We start from the raw sequence: 20739 nt of genomic DNA, 5'->3' as shown, positions 1-20739 counted from the left end.
GAAAACCTCTATTTTTTGGCACAGGCTCATATAAAATTAACTTTTGGCCAATGTTTTATAAGTCTGATACATTCAGTATGCTATCTGTTACTTTAAATAGATGATATCTTATACTGTGGATTCATTTATTTTCGTGGGTATCAATTTTCGTGGATAGAGAAAAAAAGACGTTTCGTGGTATACGTAAATTCGTGGATTGCTGATTACAAAAAAAAAATTCAGATACGTAATTCGTGGATTTCTTTTTGATTTAGGAGATCATATAACCTCCTTGGTTTGATCAATAATAAAACAAAGAAAAAAGAAGGAATTCATTGAAAAAGTTTTGAATTGTCAAAATCCTCGCTTGGTCATTCTAGGTTAAAGTGTTCATTGAAAACTTCTATTACAATAATGGACAGAGACAAATAATTATTTGTTTGTTTTTACAATTTATAAATTCTTGTCGGAATTTTATAAGGCATTCAAAACTCTATGATTGAAAGCTCATTTCCCTAATCAGATATAATAAACAGTCATATAAGTAAAAGGTGTGAAAATAAATGTTCATGTCATAAACAATATTACCTACGGGCAATATCCCCGTACTTAATCCTATTGATTTTTTAATCACCAGTAAACCAAACTATGACACGATAATTAAGAACTTGCAGTTATTTTCCATGAAAAGTTTTAATCAATTTTAAAATGTAAATTATCACTGATATTCGATATATTTATTATTGATTTAACCAAAATACTTGTATCTTCTTTCAATAAAAACTCGTATTATGTTACAATGTTTATCGCTAGTCAACACTATACTAGAACTACATAACATAACCGGAAATAAACATCCGACTCCATACACATTTCTCAAGATTATTCTTCGTTGAATTCTTAAATTTGTGGTTCGCTGTGACCCACGAAACCCACGAAAATTGGTATACCACGAATAAAAATGAATCCACAGTACATAGAGACATTAAAAAGTGCACATTTTTGTATCTTTCTTTTTTTTGAAGCCTAAATTTGATAGTTGAAATTGTTTTATTTCAACATCACAATTTAGCACCCAAAGTTCAGATATAAAAAAGGCCACATTTTCTATAATTGATATCATATGGCTTTGAAACTGGGTAAACTGTCTCATAATACACTAAGCTTAAATCATGCCAAGTTTTATTAGAATTGGTCAAGTTTTTGACCCCTAATAGGCCCCAGACCACAATTAATGACCCTGCTTTTTGTTGTCCACAAATATAGTTCCTTGTTATTATAGTGTCTTTTTTCTTTATTTTTGTTGTCTGCCTTCCTGATTCATTTCTTAGTTTTTATAGGGTAGAAATGAAAGAAGAGAGTTGAAATAAATGTTTAGATGCATTATTTTAACTATTCAGTAGTGGGAATGAGTGATTAGGCCAGTTGCAATAGGTAACATTTATAGTTTTCAGAACATCTCTTGACTTTTCCATACCAGTATGGATGTGTTTTGGATAATTTAATGACCTGCACAGAAGGGATTTTCCTAAAAGTTGGATATAATGTGAGACTTGTACTGCACATTACACATATCAGATAATTTGCAAATTTGAAGGTTAATTTTTTTTTAATGTGAAAAAATGGTAATAAAAAAATGATAGGGAAATTAATTGTGGCCAATATATATTCTAGAAAGAATTTTGTACAATATACAATTGTTTCATTGAAGTAAAAACAAGGTGGTATAATATAAATGAATGCTTTATATACAGTGTCACTGAGAAACTGGTTATACTACTAGCCTTGATTGGTGTTCTTGACTGTCTCTTACAGAGTTCAAATTAACTGTGCCACTGGACATCAAGCAACCAATAATCAATCATTTATATGTACAGATTGTATATTAGGTTTTTTTCTGCAAAGTTATCTGCTGAAAAGAAATAAAAAGAGAAAATGTGGTATTTTGATTAATGAAAGGTATTTTTTCTGTGATTCCTACATTCTTGAGGTCATGGTAGATATTTGGACAAAATAAAGGAACAGCCACACATGGTGACAAACTGGTGTGCAATAATGAAACCAAATTGTTGGTCAAAATAAATACTGTTTTCTAATATCTATACAGCTTATCCTTAAAACTGAAAAAAGAAGTGTTTTATAAAATAATTTGTTTTCTGTTTTTCAGATTACCATTGTTATAGTATTTATAATAGCTGTCATAATGTACAGAGTTCTCGTCAGTATACCATTGTTTCAAAGTAAAACTTTACGAGGCAAAGCATCATTAATTGCCAGCATGTCATCAGCTGTTGTCAACTTAATCCTCATCATGTCACTGAGTAAAGTCTATGAAAAGTTGGCATTTAAAATGACACAGTGGGGTAGGTTATTTATCCGGATTATTTAAAAGTGTTATTTCGTATAGCTGATAGACAAAAAATTTTCAGCCAATAAGAAGACTTGTTGCATCCAAAATTAAATTATTTATAATTGATATAAATTATATAGATTTTATAAGAGAGTCAATTCTTATAAAAACAAGATGATTTTTTTGTGAGACTGGCCTTAGTTGAACAATTTACCAGTGTTGAAAAGCATACATTAAATTAAAAACTCAAATGATACTGGTGTGTGTGTTTTACAATAAAAAAACATGAATGTAATATATTTTCCCGAAGTACTTTTGAAAACATGAAAATAATTATAGTATAAAAATATTTTATTATGCTAATGATATGGAATTACACAATGCAAAATATAGATCAAGTAAACAATCAAAAGAATTATTAAGACAAAAATTATAAAAAATTAATTATTTTTAATATAATAATTTTTTTTTCATAATTTGGTTTTGAGATACAGGAACCCAAAGTGCAACAGGGATATACCGTATTAGTACATAGATTTTCATTAAATGGGCGATAGGAATATTTGACTGTGTGAATGCAAATTTATATTTTTTCTATTCTTGAAAAAAAAGAATTTTCTTGTACAAACAGGTCTTCTATTTCTCTATTTTAGAAATGCACAGAACCCAGACAGAATTTGATGATCAATTGACATTTAAAGTGTTCATTTTCCAGTTTGTCAATTTCTATTCTTCCATATTTTATATTGCTTTTTTCAAAGGGAGGTAAGTTGTTTAAATGTATAATTAATGATACATCTATGTTATATGTTATATTTCTATATTCCTGATGCTTGAATATGCAAAGTATATCTTGTGAATTAATACATTAGTATAACTCCATGTAAAATCCATTGGCTGCATGGCTTCTTTTTTTCAGCAAGTAGGAATATTCAATCAAATTACTTCCTGTTACATTAATGCAGTTAACTTAAAGTTAATGCATACTGTATGGAATGAATTTTCTTGATGAATGCATACATTTAGAAAAGGAGGAGATACATCTCTGGAACTAATTTTAAAAGCATAGTGTCATGGAAAATCCCTTTCAAAATGAGATAGCAATCCATGAAATAAATTGATTATTTTAAAGACAATTTTTTTTCTTATTACAGAAGTTTGTACAACAAAAAGTAGAGGGTTTACATAGTACCCTCCCTTAGAATCATGTAATTAACAATGTACGTCCATTTTAATTTTTTTTTAAAAGTGGAAAAAAGTGGAAATGATAATTCATTATATATTGACAATGCTTTCATAGTTTGAAATAACATATAAATGACAGCTTACTGTAAGATTTCTAAACTTTAAAAGTAACCTTTTTTTGTATTTGTATTTTAGATTTGTTGGGTATCCAGGTCATTATAATTCATTTTTTGGTTTGAGAAGTGAAGAGGTGAGTAATCTAACACTTGGGTAGAGTCTACAATTTTTTAATTACTGTAAATTCAGAAATTATTGCGAGGTTTTTATTAATGCGAATAATGCGACTGGGTGAGTATTGCAATAATAAGAACTCGCATTCTGATAACTGATACATGGACCTGTATGCAGATTTTTTTGAAATCACAATAATTAAAATCGCATTTTTGTCCATTCTTGAAAAATCGCAATAATAAATGCACACAATAATTTCTGAATTTACAGTATATACACAAAAGGCAAACACGAATTCCCAGGAAAAAAAAGTTAATGAACCTCAGAACGAGTTACTTTTAGAAGACTGTAAACAGACTTTTGAAACTCCTCTTGAAAAGTTTTACAATTGCTCCACACTGACATTTGACTACTCATAATAATATTAAGATAAGGAAATGTGATATGATAGCTAATGAGACAACTATCCACCGAAGTCCAGATGACGTTGATGTAAAAACATCAGAGATATCTTGCTTATAATTTGGAAAGCTAAACACACATTTGGTCTACATCAGACTTCTCAGTGGCACTATGATAAAAAAAGTTTGAAGGCCAAATGAAATACGAAGTTGAAGAGCATTAGAAACAGAAAATTCTGAAAAGTTGAGCCAAATACAGCTAAGGCAATCTACACCTTGGGTAAAAAAAATTCTGTTTTTTCAGTTGTCTAACTTTTATCTGATGAAAAAATAGCTGACAAAAAATTTGTAGAACTGCTCAAACTGTTATTAAAGGGAGACAACTCAATTTTATTCTGAGTGAATGTGTTGTACTGAAATAGTAATATTCTTGGTGCACAGGAAGTAACAAGAGATCTCTTCTTATTTGAAAAAAGTTAGGTTTCAAAGAATAAATCTGTCTCATAAAAATTCACAAAATGAAAAATCAAATTAAGAAAATTCCCATGTTGTTTGCAACAACTTTGCTGAACATTTAAGCTATTTTCATACGCCCGTTTATTATATGCCCATTTACGGGATATTTTATGGTATACCATTGTCCGTCTGCCAGTCTGTCGTCAACATGTCGGAAAAAAACTCTGGCGAATTGTTTATATCTATTGACGTGAGCTCCCTTTTGATTTTGATAGATTTTAGATTTTACGTTTCCGAGTTATGGGTTTTTTTTTCCATTAAAAAAGGGAGATTTTCCAGTTTTCAGACAATAACTCAAAAATGCTTTGAACAGTTTTCGTGAAACTTTGATGAATTATTTATATCTATTGACATAAGCTCCCTTTTGATTTTTATAAATTTTAGATTTTACGTTTCCGGGCTATTCGATTTCATTCATAAAAAAAGGGGGGATTTTCCAGTTTTCAGACAATAATTCAAAAGTGCTTTGAGCAGTTTTCATGAAACTTTGGTGACTCTTTTATATCTATTAAAATAACCTCCCTTAATTTTTTTTTATAAATTTCTGATATGACATTGAGGAGTTATGGAACTTTATTCTTTGAAAAAGCGAAGGGCTTATCATGCGCTCATGGCGCAGCTCTTTATTAGTTAAGTTATCATGTATGTTTAAAATTTGATATTTATTAAAGGTCTCGGGGTAAATATATTCCTACATGAAAGACAAATTTTAGTGGCAAAGCAAAACTTGATGATATGAACTAATACATCGTCATTGATTTTTAACATTACTGTTTTCATTTCTATAAGTTATCCTTGTCACAACTCTATGTCTGTACTTAAAGGTATCAACTAACAAACTGGTGCTGAGAAAGGGAGAAACCATGGCAATCGGGAATGGGACCATTACCAGTAACACATTAAATCTTAAAAAGAGTTATTACTCCTACTGCCACCAAGCAATAGGTTAAATAATAACATCAACAGACCAATTTTTCTCCACCAACTTGTGTCCTAGTGGTTTGAAGGGTTTTTAAATAGATTCTGTAAAAAAATGATGCACTTCGATAACTTACTAAAAAAAATCTAACAAAGAATTTGCTATTACTATAATTCTAATCTCAATATTACATTTCAGTGCAATAATGGTGGTTGTCTAGTAGAATTAGCTCAGCAATTAGCTGTTATTATGATTGGTAAACAGATGATAAATAATGCACAAGAAATAATAGTGCCGTAAGTAAAAAATACCTCGAGAGAGTAATATCTCTCCTTAGCTATGATTGTGATCAAAATGAAGAATGATATACTGGAAAAACCATCAAAATTTGAAACAAAAGCCCCCCCCCAAAAAAAAGGCTGATGACCAGGAGGGTCATTGTCAAAAAAAATATTGAACAGCAAAGAATTTGAAAAAAAACGCCAACTAAAATAAGGATAGAATGATTACTACTACTGGATGTTGTGGCTTTTTGGTTGTTTTTTTAAATTGTTCTTGATTTCTGTACTTTATTGCTAAGACTGCTTCACCATATGGCAAAATCCTAGATACTTTATGCATATAATTTGCACCACGTGACCTGGGCCCTTTTGATTAAATTACTTCCCTTAGTTGTAAATTGAAAACATAAATTTTATCAAATTTACAGATAATTCAGTCTTTTTCCATCTTGGATCTAAAACTAATGTGTCTTTGAAAACTTCCTTTGGTGGATATTTACAAATATGTTGTGTAATTCTTTGGGAAAATGCTGTAAATTTGACTATTTACGAAATGGGCAGGATGAAATCATCATGTTTTTAAAAGAATTTGGCAGAAAACTTAAGAAAGCAGGTAAGATAAAAGATGTTTAACCTGAAAATTCAACCTGCAAGGTATTTCCCTACATGCGAACAAATCATGAACAACCTCTTCTTGTTTCTTTATATCTATGATGAATTTTGCTTTTTTACAATTTTTTGTTATTTCATATATATATTATACTACGGTCACGCTTCCAATTTTCAAACTGAATAGGCCGAAAGTTTTCCAAGTAGACAATGTTCATTGTACACGAACAGAAGGCAAAAAACATGTAGAAGTCATCCATATGCGAACAAATTGTTGATTCAACCTAGGAATTGGCATATTTGCATTTTTATTAAAGAGCATGTATAATCCTATTGCAATGACTGTCGTCATGATAAGGCAATATGCAAATTAGCAAAGTACCCCAAATTTTGCCATATGACAACAGTTAAGTGTTATTTGAAAAAATACCCTTAACTCTTGGTTAACCTCAGTTATGAAAAGAGGTAATAGTCAACTGTAATGGTAAATAAATATTCATTCTAATATGGTTTTTTCACATATGACTGTCTTAATATTATTTATCTTTTCCTACTAACTTTTGCCATTATTTTGATTTCAGAAAACTGAAAACATTTATACATCATCTGAAAATAAGTCTGGATAAGAATGCCATAAAAACTAGATGGGAAGAGGACTATAACTTAATAGACAGTCAAGGCTTGTTTGATGAATACTTAGAAATGGGTAGGTATTGATACTTAGAGTGAAATGTCGGACACACAGATAAGATGGTCTGATTCTATCTAATAATTATACCCCCGCTTTAAAAAAGTGGGGTATACTGTTTTACCTCTGTCTGTCCATCTGTCCATCCATCCGTCCGTCTGTCCATCCATCTGTCTGTCCATCCATCAATCCATCCGTCCATCCCATGAATATTTTTTGTCGCATCTTTCTCAGGACCTACACTACAAGGATTTCTGAAATTTGGTTTCAGGATTTATATAAGTCAGCTATACCGTGTGATGCGTTTTCAGATTCATCACTCAACAACTTCCTGTTTACCATCAAGTATTTGGGCGGAGGTATCATCAGTGAGCAGTAGCTCACAGTTTCACTTGTTTATCATATAAGGTTATTCAACTTAAATGTCAAACTAATGAGGGATTATTTTCTTTCAAAAACATATTTCAAAACCCGTATTTCAATATATCAAAAAGAACAGAAAAACAAGAAGACGATTATATTAAAAATTACAAAAGTTGGTTAAAGTTCAACTACAATTATGACCGCAGAAAGGAAGATAACTCCAATTCAAACGTGTTCCATTCTGCTTAACCCAAATAATTCAGGCCCTCGAGATAGGTAAGTCCTGAGCTAATAGAAAATGACTAATTAACCATCTTTTAATCGACTAGGCTTTCATGAATCAGGTTTTTTTTTTAATATAGTATTCAAGTTTGGTTATTGTTGAAGGCCATTCACTCTTGTATTACAGTGCAAGAAGATATTTTTATACATACAGGTGAAATTCTCACAGAAAATAAATTTCATTTTCATGGTTTTACTTTCAGTTTTACAGTTTGGATTTATAACAATATTTGTAGCAGCTTTTCCACTTGCTCCTTTATTTGCTTTGTTAAACAACTGGGTAGAAATTCGACTGGATGCACAGAAATATGTATGTGAAACGAGGAGACCAGTGGCTGATCGGGCACAAGACATTGGAGTCTGGTTTTCTATACTGGATGGCATGGCTCAGTTAGCAGTTATAAGTAATGTAGGTTCCAAAAAATAACTATGAATAACTATTTCTTAAACTTAGATGTAATGGTATGAAAAAGTCACATTTCATTAAATTATGATTTTTAAATGTGTTCTAAAAATTCTCTATTATAAGAATTAGAGGGGTATATTAATTTATTAACCTGTCAGTATGTCTATCTGTTAGTTCATGGCTCATCTTGGGTTCCAGATGCTAAATACTTTATATTGGATTGCAACCTTTCTTGGAGATATACACATATAATGAGGAGGCCCAACATCTAGTCAGAAATCAGTGCATGAAAGGATTTCAAAGATTATAACCAAGGCTAGTAAAAAGTTGTCAGACCAGTAAAATATAAATTTAAAGAGATTTTATGACAGTCTGGTCTTCCATCTTGTAAGTCAAAAAGTTGTTTTACAAAGACTGCTGTAATTTTACTTTTGACTGTTTTTATCATTGCAGGCATTCCTTATAGCCTTTACATCAGAGTTTTTACCTAGACTATTATATCAGTTCCAGCATGATTCTAATTTAGAGGGCTATACAGATTTCTCTTTAGCTGTCTCTCCAAATGGTACAATGAATCAGACTTGCAGGTAGGCTTCTTGAAAAAGAATGAATTAGAAAAAACAAAACAAAGAAAGACCTGAAAAAGTTGTATATACATGTACAATGTACTGTTAATTCAGAAATTATTGCGAAGTTTTTATAAATGAGAATAATGCATTTGGGTGAGGATTGCTATGATAAGAACTCACATTCTCGTATCTGATACATATATCTACATGCAGATTGTCCTGAAATGGCAATTATAATTAATCTCACATTTTTGTCCATTTTTCAAAAATTGCAGTGATACTTGCAATTATATCTGAATTTACAGTAACCCTTTTGTTGCCTTTTTGGCTCTTAGCATAGTTGATAATTCATATTACACGGTAGGTATACTTGGCTCTTTTTTAGTTAAAAATCAATGTTTACAAAATTAGGTGAACTAAGGCATTCACCCTACTGATCAATGTTAAATGAACAAAAAAAACTTCCAAAAAAAATTGTTGACCTCATTAATATAAATTGCAATATATAAAAAGCATTTTCCAAAATTATAGATGAAATTTTTTTTTCAAATTTAATTAATCAATGCTTGTTCTAAAAAATACCTTAATTTATAAATATACAAACAAACTTAAATCATATCTGAAATTTTTTTTAGAATTTAATTACCCTCAGTTTGCCTGTCCATTTCAAATTACATGTACAAGATTTTAGAAAGTTGTTAAAGATCAACTTTCTCTTTGTATTTGATAAAAAATAATCTGTTTGGTTTGACATTTTTGAAGTGACAAAAATTCTATTGACAATAAAACCTTTTCCATGTTTTAGATAAAAAAATAATTAACCATATTTTTCAAAAGTAATTTTTTGACTTGCCTGAAAACTGCATTACAGAATTTACTATTTTATAAAAATAAGAAGATGTGGTATGATTGACAACTATCCACTAGCGATCAAATGATGTTGAAGTTAGCAATAAAAAACAAATACCAGCTTTTAATTGTTAATTCTGGAAAAGGGTAAACTTTTAATTAGACTTCAAGTATGACTAATGGCAAAAAAGATATTGCTTAACATTTGACAATGTATGTGAATTAATTTGTTTGATGAATTTTAGGTATAGAGATTTTCGAGACAAAGAAGGCCATTATACGTTATTTTACTGGCACTTATTAGCCTTTAGACTAGGATTTGTTATTGTATTTGAGGTAAGATATTGTTTTGGTTAAATAGTTTCAAAAGAATTTTCACACTGCAATCGAAAAGTCCAAATTTATTCTGTAATATTGATGATGGAGATATTTTTTACAGAAAATTGCAAATTGGTAAAATATAATTTGACTAGGTCGTTGTAGAAATACAGTAAACCAACTTATTTTTTGCAAAAACTTTATTTAATGTTTATCCCTTTCTAGCTGACTTTGCAGCATTTTATTTTTTATGGTTTTGAACTTTATTGATACATGTATATAAGAGGATCAAAGAAGTCAGTGAAAATGGACATCATACTTTTAAGTTTAACATGTTTGCGACAATTAATACTCTTGTTATATTTCTCTCGCAATATTTAGTTAGATTACAGTAGTTTCTAGAGAAGGATGTTGTATTGCATCAGATTACCATTGAAATTGATGTTTTAAGAGGGATAATATTAAAACCAATGAACCTTAAATTGTATGACAAAACTTAAATAAATGTAAAAAAAATTAATTTTTGGAAGTACCTTTACTATTTTTATGCCTAGGCGAAAGGATCATTAAGTGTAACCCTTGACTGTCCGTCCTTCTGTCCGTCTGTCCATTCTTCTGTCCTTCCATCCGTCCATCCCTCAGTCCATCCATCCGTCCCATGAATATTTTTCGTCGCATCTTTCTCAGGAACTACATCATAAGGATTTCTGAAATTTGGTTTTAGGGTTTATATAAGTCAGCTATACCATGTGATGTGGTTTCTTGTATAACATGATTTGACAAGTGTAATTGATTGTGTTCAGTAAATGCCAGCCTTCATGCTTAACTTTTGAGTCCACAAGCCAGAAGCTCAATTTTTGAAAAATTTTAGTTGGATTCTGTTGGCTTGTAGAGAAGAATTTTACAAGCCCGAAAGCACTTTTACAAGCCAATGCCGTAGGACTTGTGGTTAAGCTTGAAGACTGATTTAATGCCCATAGTCTCTATTGAAATTTCAGGTCAGCATATGATTTTCAACAGTAGATAAGTGTATTAAAAAAAGTTATGTAAATTGAACAGAGATTAATACCCTTTTATATATATAAAAAAATAGGATATGGGATAAATATGCACTGGACAACAAAAACTCAAGCATGTATAAGCAGATATAAGCTAAGATTAAGGTAGCTTTTAGCATAGATATATAAATATCATGTCATAAATACAAATGGTAAGATATATAAATATCATAAATATAAATGGTGTTTGTTGTGTATTGTAGCATGTAGTATTTGGTTTTTGTCGACTGATAGACTTTATGGTACCAGATGTACCTGAGGCTTTAGAGATAAAAATAAAGCGGGAGAGATATCTGGCTAAGCAAGCACTAGCTGATACAGACACAATCATGATGGTTAGTATAAAATACCCATTTATTGTAAATTGAAATCATCCAAATTATGAATGTTTAAAAAGTGTGGAAGTTTTATAATTACGGTAGTCTTTGAAATAATTAAAAAGAGATTAAGATTGGTAAGCATAAATACATTAATTAATGTTAAACACTGCTTTATTGAACTACTTTTCAATTTTCTCTTTCAAGAAGTGTACAATAATTTTTAATAACAAGATACTTTTCATTTACAAATTAAACTCACTTCGGAAGGACTTAGTTAATGAACTTTTTCAAAAATATGTCCAAGATGTTCTGGTCAATTATAGATGGACAACATTTGTAGGAAACTGAATATCTTTTGATGGATACTGTGGATTCATTAATATTCGTTGGATACCAATTTTTCTTGGATTTCGTTGGTACAGGGGAACCACGAATTTAAATGTTCAACAAATTACAAATTTTCTAAAGGAATGTATGTAGCTTTTGCCAAAACCACAAAATTAAATGAATCCACAGTAAATAATTAATTTTTAAGGTTTTTCTCAGAAAAACACGGCTTAGCAATTTTGTTATAAATGAATAAACATGTATTGATAAATTAACTCCACCCCCCCTCATCCCCAAAAAAAATCTAATGTTCAAACTTTTGAATCAGAACGAATCCTCAGACGCTGAAGAGGAACTAGATGATGATGATAATGTAGTTGATGTGGAAGTGAGTTTAAATGTTGTCATTTCAGTGACCCCAATGTTAGATAATATGATTATTATCCTCATGTTGTACAGTATTTAAGGACTGAATTGTAGTAGTGTTTCAGCTTGAATGAGGTACTTTGGAACCCCTTCCATTCCTGTATTCATCACATATGATTTTTCTCATACCTTGCCATATGAATTGAAGAATTAGGTTAGAGGGAGAGAAATTAGGCACTCTTTATAGTTAATCATGGAATATAAATCAAAGATAATAATGTTAATTTTTCCAAGGTGTCAACAAAATTTTATGTGAATGAATGCTTGAAGGAGTCCATGGTACCCCTGTTTATGATCTATAGATGTTGATTTTGAAATGTCTGTATTTGCCTTCATATAATTTTATTTTCAGCATGTGCTCCTGTCAAAATGTATATCAGTATATATTTATTGTTTTTTCTGGATGAAAATACTTAACTCTTTTAGCCATTTGTTTTGTTGTTTATGTAAGCCAACTGAAAACAGTTTCATTCCCAGTTATGTGGAGAAAATAGTTTTTTCATCTAGTTATCTATATCTAAAAAAATATTTTTGCATTAAAACAAAAGGAATTAGAAGACCATATTACAGAAGTGTAGTAAGTTAAAAAGCACATGGAGCCTGTCGTTTTACACATAGTTATTATTTTTTTACATCTGTATCACTGATCATTTTTTATTAACATTTTCGTTTTGAGACGCTTTTGTTGTAATGAGCCAAATCTTCAAAGAAAACAGCTATGCTACTGACAACTATATCACTAACAGCTGTCAGACAATCTTGATCTCTACTGTGTGTGAAAAAAAAAATCAAATCACTAAGTCAAATTTAAAGCTTGAAAACAAATTCTATGTGTTTGACAAATATTAATCCAATTGTCCAATGTATTATCCTCATTTTACTCAGACTGACTTCTCAAATAGTACCAGGGTATCTTTGAAGTGGCGTAATATTTCTTCTATAATTTGTGGTTTATGTATGCATCTCAGCATATCAGAAGGTATAAATTATTATGCATGTTTCAAAATATAGTCATTCACACAATACATTAAGAATATTTTTTTTTATTTGATTAAACACGATGAGGACACTTGATTGCAAATTTTTTTTGCTGCATTTTTTTTTTCAGCTGTTTTAAAGTAAATTTGTATATTTTCTATGTGTATTCACCACTGAGTGATAGCTTTTATATGTTGTCTGCTAAAAGCTTAAAACCATGGTGGAAAACATAATTTTTTTTCAAATAGTATCAGAGAAAGTTAACATTTGAATGATATTCTATGCAAGTTATTTTTGTATGAAGATATAGCCTAATGTATATATCTATTGTAAATGAATTTTCTATATAATCTATATGCAGTTTATTTATAGCTCTTAATTAGTACTTAGAAAATGATTTTTTTTTAAATCATTCACTATTTCATGTTGTGTTTAATATTTTTTTTAGATAAATGTTTGAAAAACATTTTTTTATGAATTTTTTATGTCACAAATGAAACATTTTTAATTTAGAAATTACCATTTGAAATTTCTACAAAGAAAATATATAATCGTAATAGCATTCATCATTGACTCCTTGTTACAGTATGAATATAGAAATCTACTAGCTTTAGATTAATATGGATATTTACCTTGAACCCGACTTGAACTAAATAAAATATATTTTTGGTAATTAGTTTGAAAGTATAATATAATAAAATCTAGACTTTGCATAATTTGTCATTCCAATTAAAAAAAAAAAAAAAGAATTTAGGAAATCTCTTTCCATATTTTTGCTGCTTATCAGATATGCTCATGTCTGCAAACTCCCAAAAACAAAGCAAGATGACACTTGGAGGCATGAATACCAAAATAACACCTCAGGACAATATGTGTTTAATCTTTAATTTGTAATCACTAAAAAAGAGGTTTTTAAATTTTAAGATTTAAAAACTTTATTCCGTCTGTTAAAATTTAATACATTGAGTATAAAAAAAGCTGTTACAAAGATTGCATACACTTACATACAGCTGTCAAACTTCATTTCCTACGTCATAACCTTACACATATGGAGTTGTAAATCTTATCAAATTTTCAATCATAAGTAGATTGTTTTTTAGCTCACAACTGGCCCCTGGGAATCGACTTTGCTAAGGTAAACCAAACTTGACAAGAGTGATGGACAGTGGATTCATATATTTTCGTGGCTATCAATTTTCGTGGATTGAGGAAAACTTACATCTTGTGGATATTTGCTTTTGTTGTTTTGCAAAAGTCTGCATACATTTTTATAGGAAATTTGTAATTGATTGAACATTTAAATTCCTGGTTCCCCAATTGGTATCCAACTAATAATGATGAACCAGTATGCAAGGTTCACTACAACTAATTAACTAACTTAGTTGGTTCCAAACAGATTAAAAAAAAACATTATCAGCAGAGACAATTTTTGATTCTGATTGGTCACTTTTTAAAAAATCTTTTCCTCATCTGAAACTACATTGAAAAATCCTTTGAAATTTTAGAGGATTAAACGATAGGAAACCTTCTACAAAGGATACTTGTGGATCTTAAACATCATGCACCATTACCATGGAAAAGTATTATTTCTCTTTAATAACTGAAACTATGTCTCCAATTTTAATATTGATGATTCCCTCTATAAATTATCCTCATTTAAAGTTGATGAGGTGGCATACATTGAACATTAGTGGTAAATTTCTTCCTATTGAAACCCTTTTCATATTCTTCTCAGAAACTACTTTGCCCATTTTAAGCAAACTTTTCCTGAGTTTATCTATTATTTTAATGTTATTCCTATGGGTAAATTGATAACATAAAGTTTCAGTAAAATTAACCTAAACTGCATATTGATAAAACTAGTTAAAGTTTCAAATGTAATGCAATAGAATTTAAGTGGATTTTTCAAAATAGACTTATTAAAACAAGAAAATTTTCTCCGATTTTGACTATCAATTCTCTTGAAATTAAAGTATTGAGAAATTAAAGTATTAAGAAATTTATGCTGTATCTAATATTTTTTACTACAGGTACTGTCAGCATTTACTCATCTGAAGAACTTAGATATTATTTTGGTATATTATCAAAGTACTAAAGGGTACATCTTACTGAAAAAGGGGGCGTCGGTGGCCATGTGCTCTTGGTAGTTTCTCTACAGTGATCACTGTAAACACTGAGATATTGAGTGTGAATCCCATCATCTTATACTCCTACCTTAATTTGTCTAGAATTGCAAGTTTACCTGATAACGGTGGGTGGTTCTCTCTATGTACTTTGGCTTCCTCCACCAATCAAAACTGATCGACATGATACATTATATAACTGTATTATGTATTTTATTTTGTTTGCATTTTTTTTTTCTATTTGTATTAATAGTTTTTGAAGGCCTCAGGGAAGATTAACATGTCATTGTTAAATGAGTAACCTTCGTTAAATAAAGAATTTTATTATTATTTATTATTATTATCATAGCCAAAAGTGCTGAAAGTGGTTATAAACACCAAAAAATCAATCAATCATTATTCTGAAAAAAGTTATGTTATGATCAATACCCTATAATTTTACAGGCAAATGATTCATTAAGCCATCTAGAACATTTTCTTTGTATAATGATCATAAAGCTTTAAAAATATGGCATTAATTTCACAGTTTATATTTTCTGTTTTTCATTTTACAGATGGCTCGTGGATTAGATGAAGAAGAGGATGATCTGGAGAAAATATCAGTAAAAGTTGATAGCACTATAAAGACAAGTAAAAAATCCTAGCAGGAAGGACAAGTAACGCTGAGCTACTTCTCAAACTATCCAATGTACGAAAAATTCTGGGGTTAATGTATTGCTTAACATACAATATAAACAGAACCAAACAATATTTACTGGACAAAACATTGCAGTGTGAAAATTTTATCAGATATAAATCTGATTTGAATAAGTAAAGAATTACTTATCACTGAACCAAAAAAAAAATTTTACTGGAATTTTTCCAGTTTTTATAGACTAACGAGTTCAGTGAACAAATACCAAGACAAAGCTTTTTTCCCTTGAGAACAAAGGAAGTATGTAGATGTTTTTCCTATATGACATTTTTAACATATGCAGTAAAACCTGCATATACAAAAATACAGATTATGTCTTCTAGAAATTATTTAATGATTGTCCAAATTGAAGACTAGGAACACAAATGTCATTGTCTGATTGGTCATTGTTCAGAATGGTAGGAAATCAGTGGGAAAGGTTTATGTGTCATACATTGTTTGTCAGTTACAGGATAAACTGACAGTTTAAACATTCAATATCATCATATCATTTGTATTATCTTAAAATGTCTCATTATTTTGGTTTTTTTTTCATGTGAGAATGGGTCAGACATTGTTAAAAGATGTGTTTTGTTTTTATTGAAGGTTGTTACATTTATTATTAACTTTTCAAATTTTATGTCTGATTGAGAAGAGTGGTAATCAGTGATGTTTTAATTTTTTTTATACCAAATTTGGTTTATTTAATTTATTTGTTTCAATGGAGCTGCCTGAGTGGGGTGGGGTCCTGTTTTAGTGAGTGGGGTTCTGAAAATACTCAAATATGAGGCCAATTCCTTACTGAAATATATGAAGAAACAATTTGATTTATAGTTCCTTGGATTGTTACAGGAACAAATATATACTGAAAAAAACCCAAGAATCTTGCTGTCAAAAATGAAGAATGCAAGTGTCAAGAAAATTTCTCACATTTTGTACAGAGATGAATTCCATTTTGCTTTTTAGCTGATTTTTGCTACAGTCAGTTTGGTTTTATCTTGAAAGATGTCTTTATCATACATAGTGATTGTCTATGTTGCTTTTTATTAGGTAACAAAAATCATGCCTTTAAAGTCTGACATTACTTATTAAAGTATTTTTGATATCTATAGATCTTCCATATGTAAGGAATATTGCAAGTTTTTCACCCAAAAAATCCTTCACAAATCTCCACTGAAATAAAAGAATATTTTGGTTGGGCATAGTCTCTTATATAGTCACAAATTATAAGTTTATAAAATCATGATATCATATTTGTAGTCCAAATATAGTGTATTGAAATTTAAAAGGTTTCAAACTATTGTTTTAATTATATGAGTGGTTGTATTATAGTTATATCTAGTCCAATACTAGCAAGTTCTCAACTACCTGATATTGGATTTAACATATTGAATTTTTTGACCGTGGTATACAGAAATGAATTGTTGAGACAAATGTCATTTGACTACTGTAAATTCAGAAATTATTGCGTGCAGTTATTATTGCGATTTTTGAAGAATGGACAAAAATGTGAGATTAATTATTGCCATTTCAGGAAAAGCTGCATACAGATATCTGTATCTAATATCAGAATGTGAGTTCTTATTATTATGATAATCACCAAGTCGCATTATTTCCATTGACAAAAATAATTTCTGAATTTACAGTATATAATCTGAGCACTTACAATTTGACTTATATTTGGTCAAAGGATATGCAAAGTTTCTTATCGACTTGATGTTATCATTAATATTTGTCCATATCACATAAAGATCTTTGTATTATTAAGGAATAACTGTAAAAAATTTTCTGTCTATGAAGAAATAACATCAAAAATGTGGTGCACACTGAATAACCCCCGTAGCGTGTTATTTTAAAGTGTGCACCACATTTTTTATGTTATTTCGAATAGACAGAAAAAATATTACAGTCATTTCTTATAATTTAATTCTAAATTCCATTTTAAACCGTAGTAAACCATGAAAAAATGTTGATGACGTCACGGTCACATGACAAAATTATGTCTATGAGCTGATAAACAAAACAACGTCAGCCAATCAGAAGACGCGTTACATCCACAATTAAATTATTGACCAGATATTTTTCATGGATTTCCTTGAATGTTTAAAGTATAATGCTTGAAAGCCACTTTACAAGCTATTACTTCATTATTGCATCATAATAATATGGAGGTTTTTTCTAAGCTTATACTTTGTTGTTCTATAAGTTAACCATTCCATAACTTCTGTTGAATAATTTAATGAATATTAATGAAACTTCATATTAAAGAGATCCATATACCAGGAACTTTAACATATTTGTAATTGGTCGAGCTAGCATTTGCTCCTCAGAGCTGATATGCATAAAACTACTTAATTAAGATTTGTTCCAAACGGACAAATTTTTCTACATGTCCTACGATAAATTAATGCTATGATTGGATATTTTAACTTTGAGCTGTTCCATTAAAACATACATGGCACGCAGGGAAGGCACTTTGAAAATAGGGTAACCAACTAAAGAGGCAATTTAGAATTTCTCTTTACATTTTCACTGTTCAAAATAATTTTAACACCGCCCCATAAGTTGAGATTTCAAAGTGCCTTCCCTGGGTCCCATGTTTGTTTTTATGGAACAGCCCTTAAGTGGTTTTATGCTTATCAGTCCTGATCTGCTCATGAAATAGTGTTCTGAATATGCATGAAATTTTGCCATTGGATATTAAGCAAACTACAATGACTCAATTGGAGAAAGTGCTAGTATTTTCATTTGGAAAGTATATGATGCTTAATCCTCCTGAATAATGCTTTTCACCGGATTAGATAATATTTGTAATGTTTGACAAAAATCCATTTAAAATGGTTACATAACCTGTAAAATATATATTTTTTGTATGAATAAAGGCTTATATCAATGACGTATAATTTCTGAAGTTGTGCACATGCTATTATGGAAATTTTTGAAGAGTTTATTAACATATTTTCAGACTTTGGGACATAGTTATTTTCCAGCAAAATTTACAAAACAGGGTATCTGATATTGTAATCATCAACTAACATCCCTCAAACATGCTTCATTGATTAGTCACAAATATTGCAACTAGGCTATTTGAGACTTTGACCCATTTTTACATTTTATTTTAATGATCAAGTTTTAAAAAATATTGCATAATACAACTTGTAGTGAATCTCAAATTGCATGTATTTCTTGTTGCATAATAATCTAATTTTGATTTGTGCATATCCTAAATGTTTTTTGCCAAATTTGATTAATTAACAACTGTTAAAGCTCAAAATGATTTCCTGTAGAAACAAGTTTAAAATGTTTTAAATACAATAAAAAGGGCTTATTTTAAATCTGTTTGTAGAACATGTTATTGTACACAAGTACTTATTGCCTTGTACATTAATTATATGGGTGACAATTTTGTTTACTATTCCTGGGTTGTCATTTGTACACTCTAGCTATCTTTCTATATTGACAGGGTCATTTTCTTCATGGGAAAGAAGATTTTGTTTACTATTCCTGGGTTGTCAGTTGTACACTCTAGCTATCTTTCTATATTGACAGGATCATTTCTCATGAGAAAGATGAGGTATGATAGGAGCCATTATCTCAGGCCCCTGAAATTGCAAAAATAGTAAAATTATTCAAGCATTTCAAAATTATCTTAATTTTATTTGTAAACCATTGTGATTTTTCTTCATGAAAATTTTGCAATTGCTTTAAATAGATTTGGCATTTTCCACAGTAGTCATGCAAGGATTACTATATTAAATGTGTGCATTCATTTCTAAATTTAAAGTATAATCTAATTATCTTGATCTTTACAAAAAAAAATCCAAAGCTACATGTTTTATTGTTTTGTGAATCTAACTATATCCATCCATCTGTTCATTTATTATCTTCTTTCATTACATGATATCAGTGGACACCTCCAAGGAGACGTGTTTCCCTCAGCTTTGTCTAGAAATCAGTAGATTTTACTCTTCATTACCATCATTAGAATAATTCATTAAACAATATCAAATACTATGATCATAACCATTGCAACCTGGTCTATGAGTCTCTGATCTTTCTTTATTTATTGTTTACACCTAAAGTATTTGGTTGGAGTTTTTTTACAATTCTTTGCCAACCATTTCAGACATTGTTATTTTATTTTTGAATTATCTTTTTTAAGATAGTTTTTTTACAATAGTTGACATGCATCTGATCTAAAATTGCAAATAAACCATATATCATTCCGATATAGAATTAGATGTTGTAAAGAAATGAACAGTTCTGTCTTGTTTTTTTTAACTGAATTGTAGTATGTATATGTTTATTTGCTTTTTATAAAACATGTTCAGTATGTCTTATTCTCTTTTTTCATATTTTGTTGTATTTTATATAAAGTTTTTTATGATTGATCTTGTTTTATTTACGTATCTTAAGTATCTCTTGTAATGTTCTTGTCACATTCCTGTCTATTACAATCATGTGTCTGTTATTATTAACTTACAAATGTTATAAAGAAATAAAGAATTTCTTTACTCATATATTAGACTTTATCTATATTTGGCCTTGTAAAATGACCTGAAGTGAACAAGCCAGATCAAATAGGGTCCCTAATGTGGCTGTATAAGTTGAGTTTGTTTAGCCATAGCTAAAATGGACGCTGAAAATTCAGAAATTTTTGTGATGTTATTATTATTGCCGAAATTGCAATGGGATAGGTTTCATCAAAATTAAAATTGGCATTTAAATATTGATTTGCTATTTATATAAATTAATAATTTCCTGATATCGCAATAATTAATCTTGCATTCTTATTCATTGTTCAACAATCACAGTAATAAAAAATTCTACATTTATAATTATGCAAAGGTATTGATATTTATACTTTCATATTGAATAAACTTATCAC

The 20739-nt window shown here is 29.6% G+C and overlaps 1 protein-coding gene across 4 annotated transcripts in view; it reads left to right on the top strand.

The window, feature by feature from the left end:
* The window catches only part of LOC127719867 (anoctamin-7-like), an 80931-nt gene extending 60560 nt beyond the window's left edge, over positions 1-20371 (top strand). For 2 of the 4 annotated variants that reach the window (XM_052226209.1, XM_052226207.1), the window contains 11 exons: positions 2147-2342; positions 2983-3094; positions 3710-3764; positions 5780-5877; positions 7053-7177; positions 8008-8213; positions 8664-8797; positions 9874-9964; positions 11208-11339; positions 11980-12039; positions 15733-20371. In XM_052226209.1, coding sequence (XP_052082169.1) covers positions 2147-2342; positions 2983-3094; positions 3710-3764; positions 5780-5877; positions 7053-7177; positions 8008-8213; positions 8664-8797; positions 9874-9964; positions 11208-11339; positions 11980-12039; positions 15733-15822 — 1299 coding nt within the window. In that variant the 3' untranslated portion in view covers positions 15823-20371. Of the gene's footprint in view, positions 1-2146; positions 2343-2982; positions 3095-3709; positions 3765-5779; positions 5878-7052; positions 7178-8007; positions 8214-8663; positions 8798-9873; positions 9965-11207; positions 11340-11979; positions 12040-12625; positions 12655-15732 lie in introns of all 4 variants that reach the window. The other 2 variants (XM_052226211.1, XM_052226210.1) reach the window with 2 other exon arrangements.
* Positions 20372-20739: the final 368 nt, after the last annotated feature.

The sequence above is a fragment of the Mytilus californianus genome, unplaced genomic scaffold (assembly GCF_021869535.1).
Source record: "Mytilus californianus isolate M0D057914Y unplaced genomic scaffold, xbMytCali1.0.p SCAF_11, whole genome shotgun sequence".
Taxonomy (NCBI): domain Eukaryota; kingdom Metazoa; phylum Mollusca; class Bivalvia; order Mytilida; family Mytilidae; genus Mytilus; species Mytilus californianus.
The sequence above is the reverse complement of the archived record's forward strand: the minus strand, read 5'-3'. Positions and strand labels throughout refer to the sequence as shown.